General features: G+C 38.1%; 1 protein-coding gene across 5 annotated transcripts in view; it reads left to right on the plus strand.

Moving 5' to 3' along the window:
• The window catches only part of Cntnap5a (contactin associated protein-like 5A), a 1,008,100-nt gene that overhangs the window by 697,304 nt on the left and 296,198 nt on the right, over positions 1–14,598 (plus strand). For all 5 annotated transcript variants that reach the window (XR_005492234.2, XR_005492233.2, XM_039090650.2 and 2 more), the window contains exon 13: positions 8,948–9,148. Coding sequence is in view for 3 of the 5 variants with exons in the window: in XM_039090650.2 (XP_038946578.1) it covers positions 8,948–9,148 (201 nt within the window). In the remaining 2 variants the exon portion in view is untranslated. The remainder of the gene's footprint in view (positions 1–8,947; positions 9,149–14,598) is intronic.

Raw genomic sequence — 14,598 nt, forward strand, 5'->3', positions numbered from 1 at the left:
AAAATTCAACACCCCTTCATGATAAAAGTCCTGGAAAGAATAGGAATTCAAGGCCCATACCTAAACATAGTAAAAGCCATATACAGCAAACCAGTTGCTAACATTAAACTAAATGGAGAGAAACTTGAAGCAATCCCACTAAAATCAGGGACTAGACAAGGCTGCCCACTCTCTCCCTACTTATTCAATATAGTTCTTGAAGTTCTAGCCAGAGCAATCAGACAACACAAGGAGATCAAAGGGATACAGATCGGAAAAGAAGAGGTCAAAATATCACTATTTGCAGATGACATGATAGTATATTTAAGTGATCCCAAAAGTTCCACCAGAGAACTACTAAAGCTGATAAACAACTTCAGCAAAGTGGCTGGGTATAAAATTAACTCAGATAAATCAGTTGCCTTCCTCTATACAAAAGAGAAACAAGCCGAGAAAGAAATTAGGGAAACGACACCCTTAATAATAGACCCAAATAATATAAAGTACCTCGGTGTGACTTTAACCAAGCAAGTAAAAGATCTGTACAATAAGAACTTCAAGACACTGAGGAAAGAAATTGAAGAAGACCTCAGAAGATGGAAAGATCTCCCATGCTCATGGATTGGCAGGATTAATATAGTAAAAATGGCCATTTTACCAAAAGCAATCTACAGATTCAATGCAATCCCCATCAAAATACCAATCCAATTCTTCAAAGAGTTAGACAGAACAATTTGCAAATTCATCTGGAATACCAAAAAACCCAGGATAGCTAAAGCTATCCTCAACAATAAAAGGACTTCAAGGGGAATCACTATCCCTGAACTCAAGCAGTATTACAGAGCAATAGTGATAAAAACTGCATGGTACTGGTACAGAGACAGACAGATAGACCAATGGAATAGAATTGAAGACCCAGAAATGAACCCACACACCTATGGTCACTTGATTTTTGACAAAGGAGCCAAAACCATCCAATGGAAAAAAGATAGCATTTTCAGCAAATGGTGCTGGTTCAACTGGAGAGCAACATGTAGAAGAATGCAGATCAATCCATGCTTATCACCCTGTACAAAGCTTAAGTCCAAGTGGATCGAGGACCTCCACATCAAACCAGACACACTCAAACTAATAGAAGAAAAACTAGGGAAACATCTGGAACACATGGGCACTGGAAAAAATTTCCTGCACAAAATACCAATGGCTTATGCTCTAAGATCAAGAATCGACAAATGGGATCTCATAAAACTGCAAAGCTTCTGTAAGGCAAAGGACACTGTGGTTAGGACAAAACGGCAACCAACAGATTGGGAAAAGATCTTTACCAATCCTGCAACAGATAGAGGATTTATATCCAAAATATACAAAGAACTCAAGACGTTAGACCGCAGGGAGACAAATAACCCTATTAAAAAATGGGGTTCAGAGCTAAACAAAGAATTCACAGCTGAGGAATGCCGAATGGCTGAGAAACACCTAAAGAAATGTTCAACATCTTTAGTCATAAGGGAAATGCAAATCAAAACAACCCTGAGATTTCACCTCACACCAGTGCGATTGGCTAAGATCAAAAACTCAGGTGACAGCAGATGCTGGCGAGGATGTGGAGAAAGAGGAGCACTCCTCCATTGTTGGTGGGATTGCAGACTGGTAAAACCATTCTGGAAATCTGTCTGGAGGTTCCTCAGAAAATTGGACATTGAACTGCCTGAGGATCCAGCTATACCTCTCTTGGTCATATACCCAAAAGATGCCTCAACATATAAAAGAGACACGTGCTCCACTATGTTCATCGCAGCCTTATTTATAATAGCCAGAAAATGGAAAGAACCCAGATGCCCTTCAACAGAGGCATGGATACAGAATATGTGGTACATCTACACTATGGAATATTACTCAGCTATCAAAAACAACGAGTTTATGAAATTCGTAGGCAAATGGTTGGAACTGGAAAATATCATCCTGAGTGAGCTAACCCAATCACAGAAAGACATACATGGTATGCACTCATTGATAAGTGGCTATTAGCCCAAATGCTTGAATTACCCTAGATCCCTAGAACAAACGAAACTCAAGATGGATGATCAAAATGTGAATGCTTCACTCCTTCTTTAAATGAGGAAAAAGAATACCCTTGGCAGGGAATAGAGAGGCAAAGATTGAAACAGAGACTTAAGGAACACCCATTCAGAGCCTGCCCCACATGTGGCCCATACATATACAGCCACCCAATTAGACAAGATGGATGAAGCAAAGAAGTGTAGACCGACAGGAGCCGGATGTAGATCGCTCCTGAGAGACACAGCCAGAATACAGCAAATACAGAGGCGAATGCCAGCAGCAAACCACTGAACTGAGAATAGGTCCTCTATTGAAGGAATCAGAGAATGAACTGGAAGAGCTTGAAGAGGCTCGAGACCCCAAAAGTACAACAATGCCAAGCAACCAGAGCTACCAGCGACTAAGCCACTACCTAAAGACTATACATGGACTGACCCTGGACTCTGACCCCATAGGTAGCAATGAATATCCTAGTAAGAGCACCAGTGGAAGGGGAAGCCCTGGGTCCTGCTAAGACTGAACCCCCAGTGAACTAGTCTATGGGGGGAGGGCGGCAATGGGGGGAGGGTTGGGAGGGGAACACCCATAAGTAAGTGGAGGGGGGAGGGGGATGTTTGCCCGGAAACCGGGAAAGGGAATAACACTCGAAATGTATATAAGAAATACTCAAGTTAACAAAAAACAAAATATAATACATACAATGGCACAGAGTATATATTATGATTTTAAGAGGAAGGGGTGGGAAAATGATGAATATTGAACTAGATCATGGCAGAAACCTAACCGGACAAACTCCAAATCCCACAGTCACAAGTTTGATTACAATTTTAGCTTTGCTATGGCAACATGAAGCTCTGTTTTCAACAGATTCTACTGCCTATGTTCAGCTCTCTTGGGAAAATATTCCATTGTTCTAGCACCTCTAATATTTTGAAATACTCATCTTAATCTAGTCCTTATTTTGTGGCTTTAAGAATGGCCTGTTGGCATCCTTCCCTCTCAGCTACTTTATGCATGAACTTCTATATAACACTTTCATCTCAATAGTTCTCTTTAATAAAGAAAGAAGTATTCACAATACCTTTGCTCCTGTATCCTTCATAACACTAAAATAAGAAATACACAGATGATAGTACTAAGTTACCCTTGCTACTTGTGATAGAGCCTGATCTCATTGAATAACATTTGACATGCCTTTCTTTTTTTTTTTTTTATTAACTTGGGTATTTCTAATATACATTTCGAGTGTTATTCCCTTTCCCAGTTTCCGGGCAAACATCCCCCTCCCCCCTCCACTTCCTTATGGGTGTTCCCCTCCCCACCCTCCCCCCATTGCTGCCCTCCCCCCAGCAGGCTAGTTCACTGGTGGTTCAGTCTTAGCAGGACCCATGGCTTCCCCTTCCACTGGTGCTCTTACTAGGATATTCATTGCTACCTATGAGGTCAGAGTCCAGGGTCAGTCCATGTATAGTCTTTAGGTAGTGGCTTAGTCCCTGGAAGCTCTGGTTGCTTGGTATTGTTGTACATATGGGGTCTCGAGCCCCTTCCAGCTCTTCCAGTTCATTCTCTGATTCCTTCAACGGGGGTCCTATTCTCAGTTCAGTGGTTTGCTGCTGGCATTCACCTCTGCATTTGCTGTATTCTGGCTGTGTCTCTCAGGAGCGATCTAGATCTGCCTCCTGTCGGTCTACACTTCTTTGCTTCATCCATCTTGTCTAATTGGGTGGCTGTATATGTATGGGCCACATGTGGGGCAGGCTCTGAAGGTGTTCCTTAAGTCTCTGTTTTAATCTTTGCCTCTCTATTCCCTGCCAAGGGTATTCTTGTTCCCCTTTTAAAGAAGGAGTGAAGCATTCACATTTTGATCATCTGTCTTGAGTTTCATTTGTTCTAGGCATCTAGGGTAATTCAAGCATTTGGGCTAATAGCCACTTATCAATGAGTTTGACATGCCTTTCTTCATTGTTGCCTTTTAAGAACAGAAAACTCCTTAGACCAGTGCTTCTTAGCATTCCTATGCTGCAACCCTGAGTGTTGTGGTAATCTTAATCACAAAATTATTTGCATTGTTACTTCATAGCTATAACTTTGTTACTCCCATGAATGTTCCCTTTGCCAAAATATCACAAGAATAATGTGTATCCCTCTGAAACTTATTGAGATGAGCCTCCATACTGTACATGGCACATACCACTTACAATCTTCCAAACTCCCACTAGGATGTTCCATTCAGCATTCAATTATTTTCTAGTTCAAAATTTCATGTCTTCATATTCCTCCATAAAAGCACAGCAAGACATTTCAAAACAGTATCCCATTTCCTGTTCCCAATTTATTTTAGCATCAATTACTTTTCTGTTGCTGTGCTAACCAACATGACCAAGGCAACTTACGAAATAAAGCAATTAATTGAGTTTATAGGTTTTGAGGATTAAAGTCATAGCGGTCATAGCAATAGGGACATCTAAGATTTCATATCTCAAAACTGCCATCATAAGTCAGGAAGCTCACTCAGGATGGTGGGAGACACTATAAGCTTCATAGCCTACCCATGTGACACACCTCCACCAATGCCATATCTTTTAATCCACCCAAGGTGTTCTACCAAGTAATATGAAGACTATGAGGCCCAAACTACCATTAACAATCTTCTCAAATGCTATCAAACTTTTAGAAAAGCTGAAGAATATATTCTGTCATGTGTTTGTAACTGGACATGTAATAACTCAACATATCCTTGAATACAAGACATAATATCTTGAATATTCTAGAATATCTTGGAACCCTGTCAGAAAACAGCTGAATGTTTTTCCAGTTCACATAATATTATATGGTGACATCTGTGAATAATGCTTTAGAACCTTATAACACATAGAGGGATCACTGGTGTGTAGATTTTCTAGACACAGAAATTCCTCTTTCTTATTCCAAGTCACTGGACTGACGATATCATATGCAAGTGAATATATTAATGATTTAATTGTATGACTATTGCTTTATTTTTTGTTTTTTTATGTATGGATGGCTGTTTATTGGTATGTGGGTACATGTGTGTATTCAAACTATGTGTATACATGTGGAAGCTAGAAGACAAATTTGGGTGCCATTCTTCAATCCATTTTTTTTTTTGATGTTACTCACCTTCTTGGAACTGACTACATTTGCTATATTGACAGTTCACACCAGTGATCTCTAGGGATCTACCTATCCTTGCCCTCCTCCTACCACAGTTCTGGAACTAAAGCATCTACTACCATGCATACCCATTCCACACTCTGATAAGCAAAGCCATGTGGTCTTGGGTAAGTCAATAAAGACTCCTACTAGAACACTAATAATGAAGAAGCTGTTTCTCTAATCATGGGATTGAGTGAGGGTAGACAGTCAAAGTGATGGAAGAAACTCAACTTGGTAAAACAAGTAAAATCACCAAAATGTTTCAGGTCTCTGAGTCTGTCATCAAAAAGTCGGTTGAAGAATTTGTAGATACACAGGAGAAAGCAATAGAAAGAGGCATGAGGGTATTACAGTGGGGTGGGCACTAGGAATGAAGAGTAGGGATGGTGTGAATAATCTGTCCTGCCTAGCAACAATGAATTTATAAGAACCTTGGTCAGCTTGTCCAATGAAGAAGATTCCAACCCCCTACTCCAAGGAATAGCATTCGGGTTCACTTTCAAATGTTGTACAAAGTCCTAATGCAGGAGTTCTCAACCTTTTGACATTTGATGTGGCAACGATCTCGATTTTATTCCCAACATCCACAGAATGCATGTAGCCTATTGGTGCCAATTGTACACGTGTGTGATGTATATGTAATATATAAGTATATTAGTTACTCATTTGAATATTATATAGCCTGTTATGTGCCCTTTTATGATATATCATTAAAATTATGATAGTATTGTAGGCACAATCTGAAAAATATGAATTTCACTGATGACATGGAACTTTGCAGTAACGATTTTGTCAGGACCCTGATACAAAAAAGTGCTAAGGAGCTATGCTGTTTTATTCATTTTCTTACTTCTAAATGTGATATCTAACCAAAACAACTTTAGGAATGAAACATTTATTTGGCTGAGAGATGAAAGGTATAGTCCATCATTGGGAAAGCATGGCACTGAGAGACTGAGGAACCTGGTCCCATTGCATCGGTAGTAAGGAAGCAGGCAGAGAGGAATGTATGTTATTGCTTAGATCGCTGCTTTGTTTTTGTTCTGTCAAGGATTCTATCCTATGGAATTGTGCTGCTTCTTTTACAATGGACTTTCTCTCCAAAATAACCCTAATAAATCTAGATACTATAGTACAGGCATGCCCAAAAATCTATCTTTGATATGATTATTGTTTCTGTTATGTTGACAATGACAATTAGCTCTCACACACTCTGATACTAAAACATACAGAGAAATGTTCACTACTACATTGATAAACTCAACCATCTTGAATGTACAGATTCACAGATCCATTTTGATTTATGAGGTACTGCACAGATGAGCCAACTAGGCATCAAGTTCACCTTGTTTGTATCGATACAGAACTATTTAAAATGAATTTCACTAATTTGAATATCCCACAAGGAAAACCAGATGTGAGCATGGGCTTTAAGTCCTTATCTCTCTGCTTTTTCCTAAATCCATGCTGATAGCTAGGCTTTGAAGCCTATTGACTGAGCTCAGAGGAGCAATTTGGAGCACTGTATTGTTCTTTTATATCTTCTGAACATTGTGCATTGCTGAACATGGCACCAAAAAGCACTGATTACTAAACTGAATTATTAGAAAGTAGTTCCTGTTCAAGATCTAAAGACAGAATGGGGAACATGTGCATACTTAAAATGAACATAACAGCCTGTGATACAACTTCCTATTCCATCTCACCAAAGATAGAATATGATAGCATTAAAGTGATAAAATGAAGTCACATGAAGAAATATACAAATTTGAGAAATCTATACCTATATAAGAAGAAATATCAAAACACTGATTGAGTAATGATACATGAACTACCTTTAGAACCAGGTTAGATACATGGGAAATGAATATAAGTTAACTTCTAATAGATGATTAAACGACAGGTATGTGTTTGATAGATAGATAGATAGATAGATAGATAGATAGAGAGATAGAGAGATAGAGAGATAGATAGATACATAGATGATAGATAAGCACATAGATATATAGAAAATAGGTTACAGAAATTTAGTAGATGAAAGAAAATGCTGGATATATGATGAATAGAATAACCTTTTCCCTTGGTTATTACTCTTTGGTTTGTGATTGGACATGTGATACCTGTAAAATTAATATGTAATGTTGGAAATATCTTCCAACACTGGGGCAATAGCATCGCTCCATCAATAATACTTTAGAAATAAAATATTCCCATGAACATCACAATCATTTCAAAGCTGTCCATTTTTATTCCTCATCTCATTTATTGAAAGAGACCTCTTTTTAAAATTTTATTACATTTGTCCATGTTGACATTGTACTGACTAATTTCATATAAACTTGATACAAACTAGTGTCCTCAGAGGGGAGGGATCCTCAATATAATTGAGAAAATGCCTTTGTATTATTGCATTCTTGGCAAGTCTGTAGAATGTTTTCTTAATTAGTAATTGCTATGGGGAAGTCCATGATAAGTGGGGCATCCCTAGTTTGGTGGTGATTTCCATAAGAAAGCAGACTGAGGCAGTCATGGGGGTTAAGCAACTATTCAAAAATTCTCCATAGCCTTTTTATTAACTTCTGCCTACAAGTTCCAGCCTTGTTTGAATTCCTGTCCTGACTTCCTTTGATTATGAACAGTGGTATAGACCTGTAAGCAAAATCAACCCTTTCCCTCCATCTTGCTGTTTGGTTATGGACTTTTCTCAAAGCAAAATAAGGCACAACTAAGACAGATATTACAATTTTTGGAGTCTCAGGTGAATATTTTTTAACAACTTTTGTAGTATGAATTTCTATCCTTTTATTTTAGGACTTAACACTTAATAGAATTAGTTTCTTCACTGAAGTATGGTAATATTTTAAAATAGCAAAGCACATGTTTTGCTGGGAACATGGTGGGTATTAATTAATTGGTTGGTAAACTATTCTCAGGATGATTCACAGTCATTGAGCATAATTTAATTGGGTGATATTAGAACTACACTTAAGTCGGAAAATCTTAAGGAAATAAATAAAACCAAACCAAATCACTTCTTCCTTCTCTAATATACTGAGACAGAAGTGTAAAGAGAGGTAATAATTTTTTCCAGGTTACAAAAGGAATTTATGAAAAGAATTAATACCGAACATCCAAGTCGTCAGCTCATTCCTTTTATTTGGAACTAATTCATGTTGATGAACCTAATCTTGCTATTTACAGTTAATAATAACAGTGGCTTTCAGCATGTTTTCCGGTGCTCTGTAATAGAAATGCTGTGGCTTATTGCTTTTCTTTATGGGCCTTTGTTTCCCCATTTATAAAACTAAGAGGGTGGAAGAGGGAAGAAACCACATGATTTCTCTGCTCAGTTCCTTTTCTGCTCTTGGACTCTATGAAGAATAATGTAATGATGTGGGCAAGATTCGCAGGTGGCAAATGCTTTCAAGTCTTCCTGTTTCCTCCCCTGCTTTATTTGTGAGGATGTTCAGAATTAAACTGCATATCAAGTTGCAGTAAATGTTTTCCCCCAAGTTATAAGAAGTGTCCAAGATACTCCACAGAATGTCTTCAACTTTACGATGTACTCGTTTTTATAACTGTGTATCTGTATGTTGGTCTGTACATTTGTGTGTTCAGTTGCCTTAGAGGCCAGAGAGGTTAATGGATTGCCCTGGACCTGGAACTATAGATGTAGACTCTTAACTGCTGAACCACCTCTCCAACCTGCTTTCCATTGTTGTCTGTGCAGAGGACAAGATCTGGATGACGGTTCAGCACAACAACACAGAGCTGACTCGTGTACAGGGTTCCAGCCCTGAGAAGCCCTATTCCATGACCTTAAACTACGGTGGCAGTATGGAGCAGCTGGAAGCTCTGATTGATGGCTCTGAATACTGTGAACAGGAGTTGAAATACCACTGTAGGAGATCCCGCCTTCTTAACACACTAGGTAAGGTCCTTTCTTTCTTCATGGAGTATTGAAACCTATGACCCAATGCACTGGCTTTACTTTTTTCTGGCAGTAGCTAGAATCAGTGTAGAAGTGGGTACCTCATTTCAAAAGATATGTCTACAAATGACTGTTGTGGGAGGCCCAGTCAATTATATGTAATATTACTACTGGGCAGGTAGTCTTGAAATATGTTTAATATATATATATATATCCATTAAGGAACAAGATCAAAAGCAGTGTTCCTTATGTTCTTCTGCTTCAGTTCTGGATCCCATATTCCTGCCCTGACTTCTCTAAATGACAGAGTGTCAGTTACAAATTGTAAGCTTTTTTTCCTCAAGTTTCTTTCAGTAATGGTGTTTTATCATAACAACTGGAAAGAGATCTTTACCACTCCTACATCTGGTAGAGGGCTAATATCCAAACTATACAAAGAACTCACAAAGTTAGACTCCAGAGGACTAAATAATCCTATTTAAAATGGGGTTCAGAGCTAATCAAAGAATTCTCAACTAAGGAATCCCAAATGGGTGAGAAGCATTTGAAATGTTCAACATCCTTAGTCATCAGGGAAATGTAAATCAAAATGAATCTGAGATTCCACCTCACAACAATCAGAATTGTTAAAATCAAAAACTCTGGTGACAGCAGATGCAAGAGAAGATGTGAACATTCCTCCATTGCTGGTGGGACTGCAATTTCAATAAATTCCAAGATTGATTGGAAATCAATCTAGCAGTTCCTGAGAAAACTGGAAATTGTTCTACCTGAAGACCCAGCTATAGCACTCTTGGGCATATACCTGACAAATGCTCCAACATGTAAGGAGGATGGATGTTCCATGATGTCGTTTGCCTTACAGAAGCTTTGTACTTTTATGAGATCCCATTTTTCAATTCTTGATCTTAGAGCATAAGCCATTGGTGTTTTGTTCAGGACATTTTCTCCAGTCCCATGTGTTCGAGACTCTTCCCCACTTTTTCTTCTATTAGTTTGAGTGTATCTGGTTTGATATGGAGGTCCTTGATCCACTTGGACTTAAGCTTGTACAGGGTGATCGATCTGCATTCTTCTAAATGCTGACCACCAGTTGAACCAGCACCATTTGCTGAAAATGCTAATTTTTTCCATTGGATGGTTTTGGCTCCTTTGTCCAAAATCAAGTAACCATAGTTGTGTGGGTTCATTCCTGGGTCTTCAATTCTATTCCACTTGTCTATTTGCCAATCTCTGTAGCAATAAATACCATACAGTTCTTATCACGATTTCTCTGTAATACTGCTTGAGTTTAGGGATAGTGATTCCCCTGGAAGTCCTTCTATTGTTGAGGATAGTTTTAGCTATCCTGGGTTTTTTGTTATTCCAGATGTATTTTCAAATTTTTCTGTCTAATTCTTGAAGAATTGGATTGGTATTTTGATGGGGATTGCATTGAAAACCACATGATCATTTCATTAAATCCTGAGAAAGCATTTGACAAAATTCAACACCCCTTCATGATAAAAATCCTGGAAAGAACAGGAATTCAAGGCCCATACCTAAACATAGTAAAAGTCATATGCAGGAAATAAGTAGCTAATATTAATTTAAATTGAAAGAAACTTGAAGCAATGCTACTAAATCAGGGACTAAACAAGGCTGCCCACTCTTTCCCTACTTATTCAATATAGTTCTCAAAGTCCTAGCCAGAGCAATCAGAGAACAAAGGAGATTAAAGGGATACAGGTTGGAAAGGAAAAAGTCAAAATATCACTATTTGCAGATGATATGATAGTATATTTATGTGATCCCCAAAGTTCCACCAGAGAACTACTAAACAAGATAAACACCTTCAGCAAAGTGGCTGGGTATAAAATTAACTCAAATAAATCAGTAGCCTTCCTCTACACAAAAGAGAAACAAGCCAAGAAAGAAATTAGGGAAAGGACACCCTACATAATAATTCCAAATAGTATAAATATTTACTTTTAATGAATTACTCAGTGTGCTTTGAACATCCTATGTAGCTGAGATTGGCTTTGAACTTCTGACTTCCTTGCCTCTACCTCTGGAGTTCTGCAAATTCAAATGTGCTCCACATGTTTGCTTTTTTCTGTAATCCTGACCATGAAAGTCAAGACTTTGGTATATGTTTGGAAAGTACTCTACCTATGAATTCTAACGTTTCATTTATGAAAAAAATAAAAATATCTTAAATCATTTTAGATTTTTCTGAAACTGATTTTTGTAGTGATTGAATGACTGATTATTAAATATGTGTTACTTAAATTTCTTGCTTTTGTGATGTACAATCTAACAAAGCATCTAGAAGTGGGATTTCCTTTCAATCATAGTTTGAAGCCTATCAGGACAGGCGGAAAAATCAGTATGGTCTGAGGCAACAACAGAATAAAACAATTATCTGCTCATACCTTAGAGGATCAGGAAACAGAGGGGAAAAGTAACATTTGGGTAGATCTTTCTCTATGTCACTCTGGCTGGCCTGGGTGACATGAGTACCATGTATAGAACAGGCTATCCTTGTACTCACAGAGGTCTAAACACTTATTACACCCAAGGGCTGAGATTGACCATTTGGGACACCAAGCCCATATAAAGCTCTTTATATCTGTAAATATTAATTTATATGGGTACAAAAGTATCAAGTATCTAAGAGAGTATAAATCACATTCTATCTCATCATTCAGTGTTCTAGGGCTTAGCATTTGTAGGTTTTGAGAGGCTGTAGACCGCATTGTCAGTAAAGCATGAAAGATAGACACATAACTCAATACACTGCACTTTTTTACTAATCTAGAATGTACAGTGGAAGGTATTGTTCCACTTCAATGAATTTTCTAGATAAATGTCATTTAACCCCTTTAAAGACTAACAATGTTTTCAAAGAGAATTTAACTATTTGAAATGGGAATCTTTCTCTGATGGATTACATGCCTCCTTGCCTTCTTAAACACAGCATTCAGAACAGAAAATTGGACCTTTCTGTTTTGATGAATCAAGATAATCACTGTGAAATCAATTCCAGAACTCCTATTAAATTGAGAATGGCTTACCAGTCTAAAGAAATCAGTGCTTCCTCTCGACATTCCTTTCTTTGAATCTCAGCTCCCACAAAATGCCTTACAAGGGTCAGTGTAAGTGTTTGCTTGTTTATTTCTCTGTCCCCTGTTGCTTAAGCTGAATACATTTGCCACTGTAAGCCCTTCTCAGAATATCTATCTTTAGGAACTGCCCTCCTTTCTTTTCATTGCCTAGTAATTTTTTTCAAATACTTGAATTCCTGTGAAGAGGTTTATCTATTCTGACATTTGGGATACCCTAATGGACTTTAACAATCATATGACTTTTGTTATGCCATTCCAATGAATTATTTTGTGTAACACACACACACACACACACACACACACACACACACACACACATAGTGCCCTTGGAAGTTAGATATTTTGTACCTCCCACCCCCATCTCACTGAAATCAAAGTCTTTTTAAAGCCACTCCACCTGGGTGCTTAGAGACATCACTCTGGTCCTCTGGCAGAGTGACTCTTTTAGTTATGGAGCAGTTTCCTTCTACAGTCCCTGTCAAAACTTTGAGTAGATTCATTGTTTTCCTAACTCAATTGTCTTATGTTCTCTGGATGTAGGTTTGCATAGGAAGACCATAGATTTGTGGGGTTCACATTGGGAATGAGATCTCCTTACCTTACTTGTGCCACTTTGCTTAGTTTTTACAGTTGAAATTCACTTCCTATACTGAACTATTCCAACATCCCTGGGATGAAGCCTATTTGATCATGATAGATGATCACTTTGATGCATTCTTAGATTGAGTTTGCAAGAATTTTTGTATTGATTTTCATAAGTGAGGTTGGTCTGAAGTTCTCTTTCTTTGTTGAATCTTTGTGTGGTTTACTTAGGAGCATAATTGTGGCTTCAGGGCAGTACTCCTTCTGTTTCTATTTTGTGGAATAGTTTATACAGTATTGGTATTAGTTCTTCTATGACATTCTGATAGAATTCTGCACTAAACCCATCTGGTCCTGGGCTTTTTCTGGTTGGGAGACTTTTAATAACTGCTTCTATTTCTTTAGGAGTTATGGGATTGTTTAGATTGTTTATCTGATCCTGATTTAACTTTGGTACCTGATATTTGTCTAGAAAAGTGTTCATTTTCTCCAGATTTTCCAGTTTTATTAATTACAGACTTTTGTAGTAGGATCTATGATTTTTTAAAATTTCTTCAGTTTCTATTGCTATTTCTCTTTTCATTTCTGATTTTGTTAATTTGGATACTATTGTCTCTGTCCTCTAGTTAGGGTGGTTAAGGGTTTATCTATCTCTTTGATTTACTCAAAGAACTAGCTCCTGGTTTGTTGATTCTTTATATAATTCTTTTTGTTTCTCCTTGGCTGATTTCAGCCCTGAATTTGATGATTTCCTACCCTACTCTTGGGTGTATTTGTTTCTTTTTGTTAGTGCTTTCAGATGTGCTGTAAAGCTGTTAGTGTATGTTCTCTCCAGTTTCTTTTTGGAGGCACTCAGAACTATGAGTTTTCCTCTTGGCACTGCTACATTGTGTCCCATAAGTTTGGTTATGTTTTGCCTTCATGATCATTAAATTTTAAAGAGTCTTTATTTATTTTTTCTTTATTTCTTCCTCAGCCATGTTATCATTAAGTAGAGTGTTGTTCAGCTTCCATGTGTATGTGGGCTTACTTTTGTTTTTCTTATTGTTGAAGAGGAGCCTTAGTCTATGGTGATCTGATAGAATGCATTAGATTACTTCAATCTTTTTGTATCTATTGAGGTCAATTTTGAGCACAAAGTGTTGAGCACAGACTGATGGAAAGGACATCCAGAGACTGTCCCACCTTGCAAATAATCCCATATAGAGACAGCAAACCCATACACTACTGAAGATGCCAAGAATTGCTTGCTAAAAGGACTCTGATATAGCTTTCTCCTGAGAGGCTCTACCAGAGCCTGACACATAAAGAAACAGATGCTCACTGCACCCATTAGACTGAGCATGCCGTCTCCAGTGGAGGAGTTTGAAAAAGGACTGAAAGAGCTCAAGGGTTTTGTAACCCATAGGAAAAATAACAATATCAAACAAGTACATTGTCCAGAGCTTCCATGTACTGAACCACCATCCAGAAAGAAAACATGGAGGGACCCATGGCTCCAGTTGTGTATGTTACAGAGGATGGCCTTGTGAGACATCAATGGAAGGAGAAGCCCTTGGTCTGGGGAAGGCTCCATGCCCTAGTATTAGGGAATGACAGAGTGGGGAGACAGAAGTGGGTGGTTACATGGGGAGCACCCTCATAGACTCAGGGGGAAGATAGGATAGGGGGATTCTGGATGGGAAACCAGGAAAGGGGCAATGTTTGAAATGTAAACAAGTAAAATATCCAATCAAAAAGAAGAAAGAAAATATCCAACAT

Source organism: Rattus norvegicus, chromosome 13, assembly GCF_036323735.1.
Source record: "Rattus norvegicus strain BN/NHsdMcwi chromosome 13, GRCr8, whole genome shotgun sequence".
Lineage (NCBI taxonomy): Eukaryota > Metazoa > Chordata > Mammalia > Rodentia > Muridae > Rattus > Rattus norvegicus.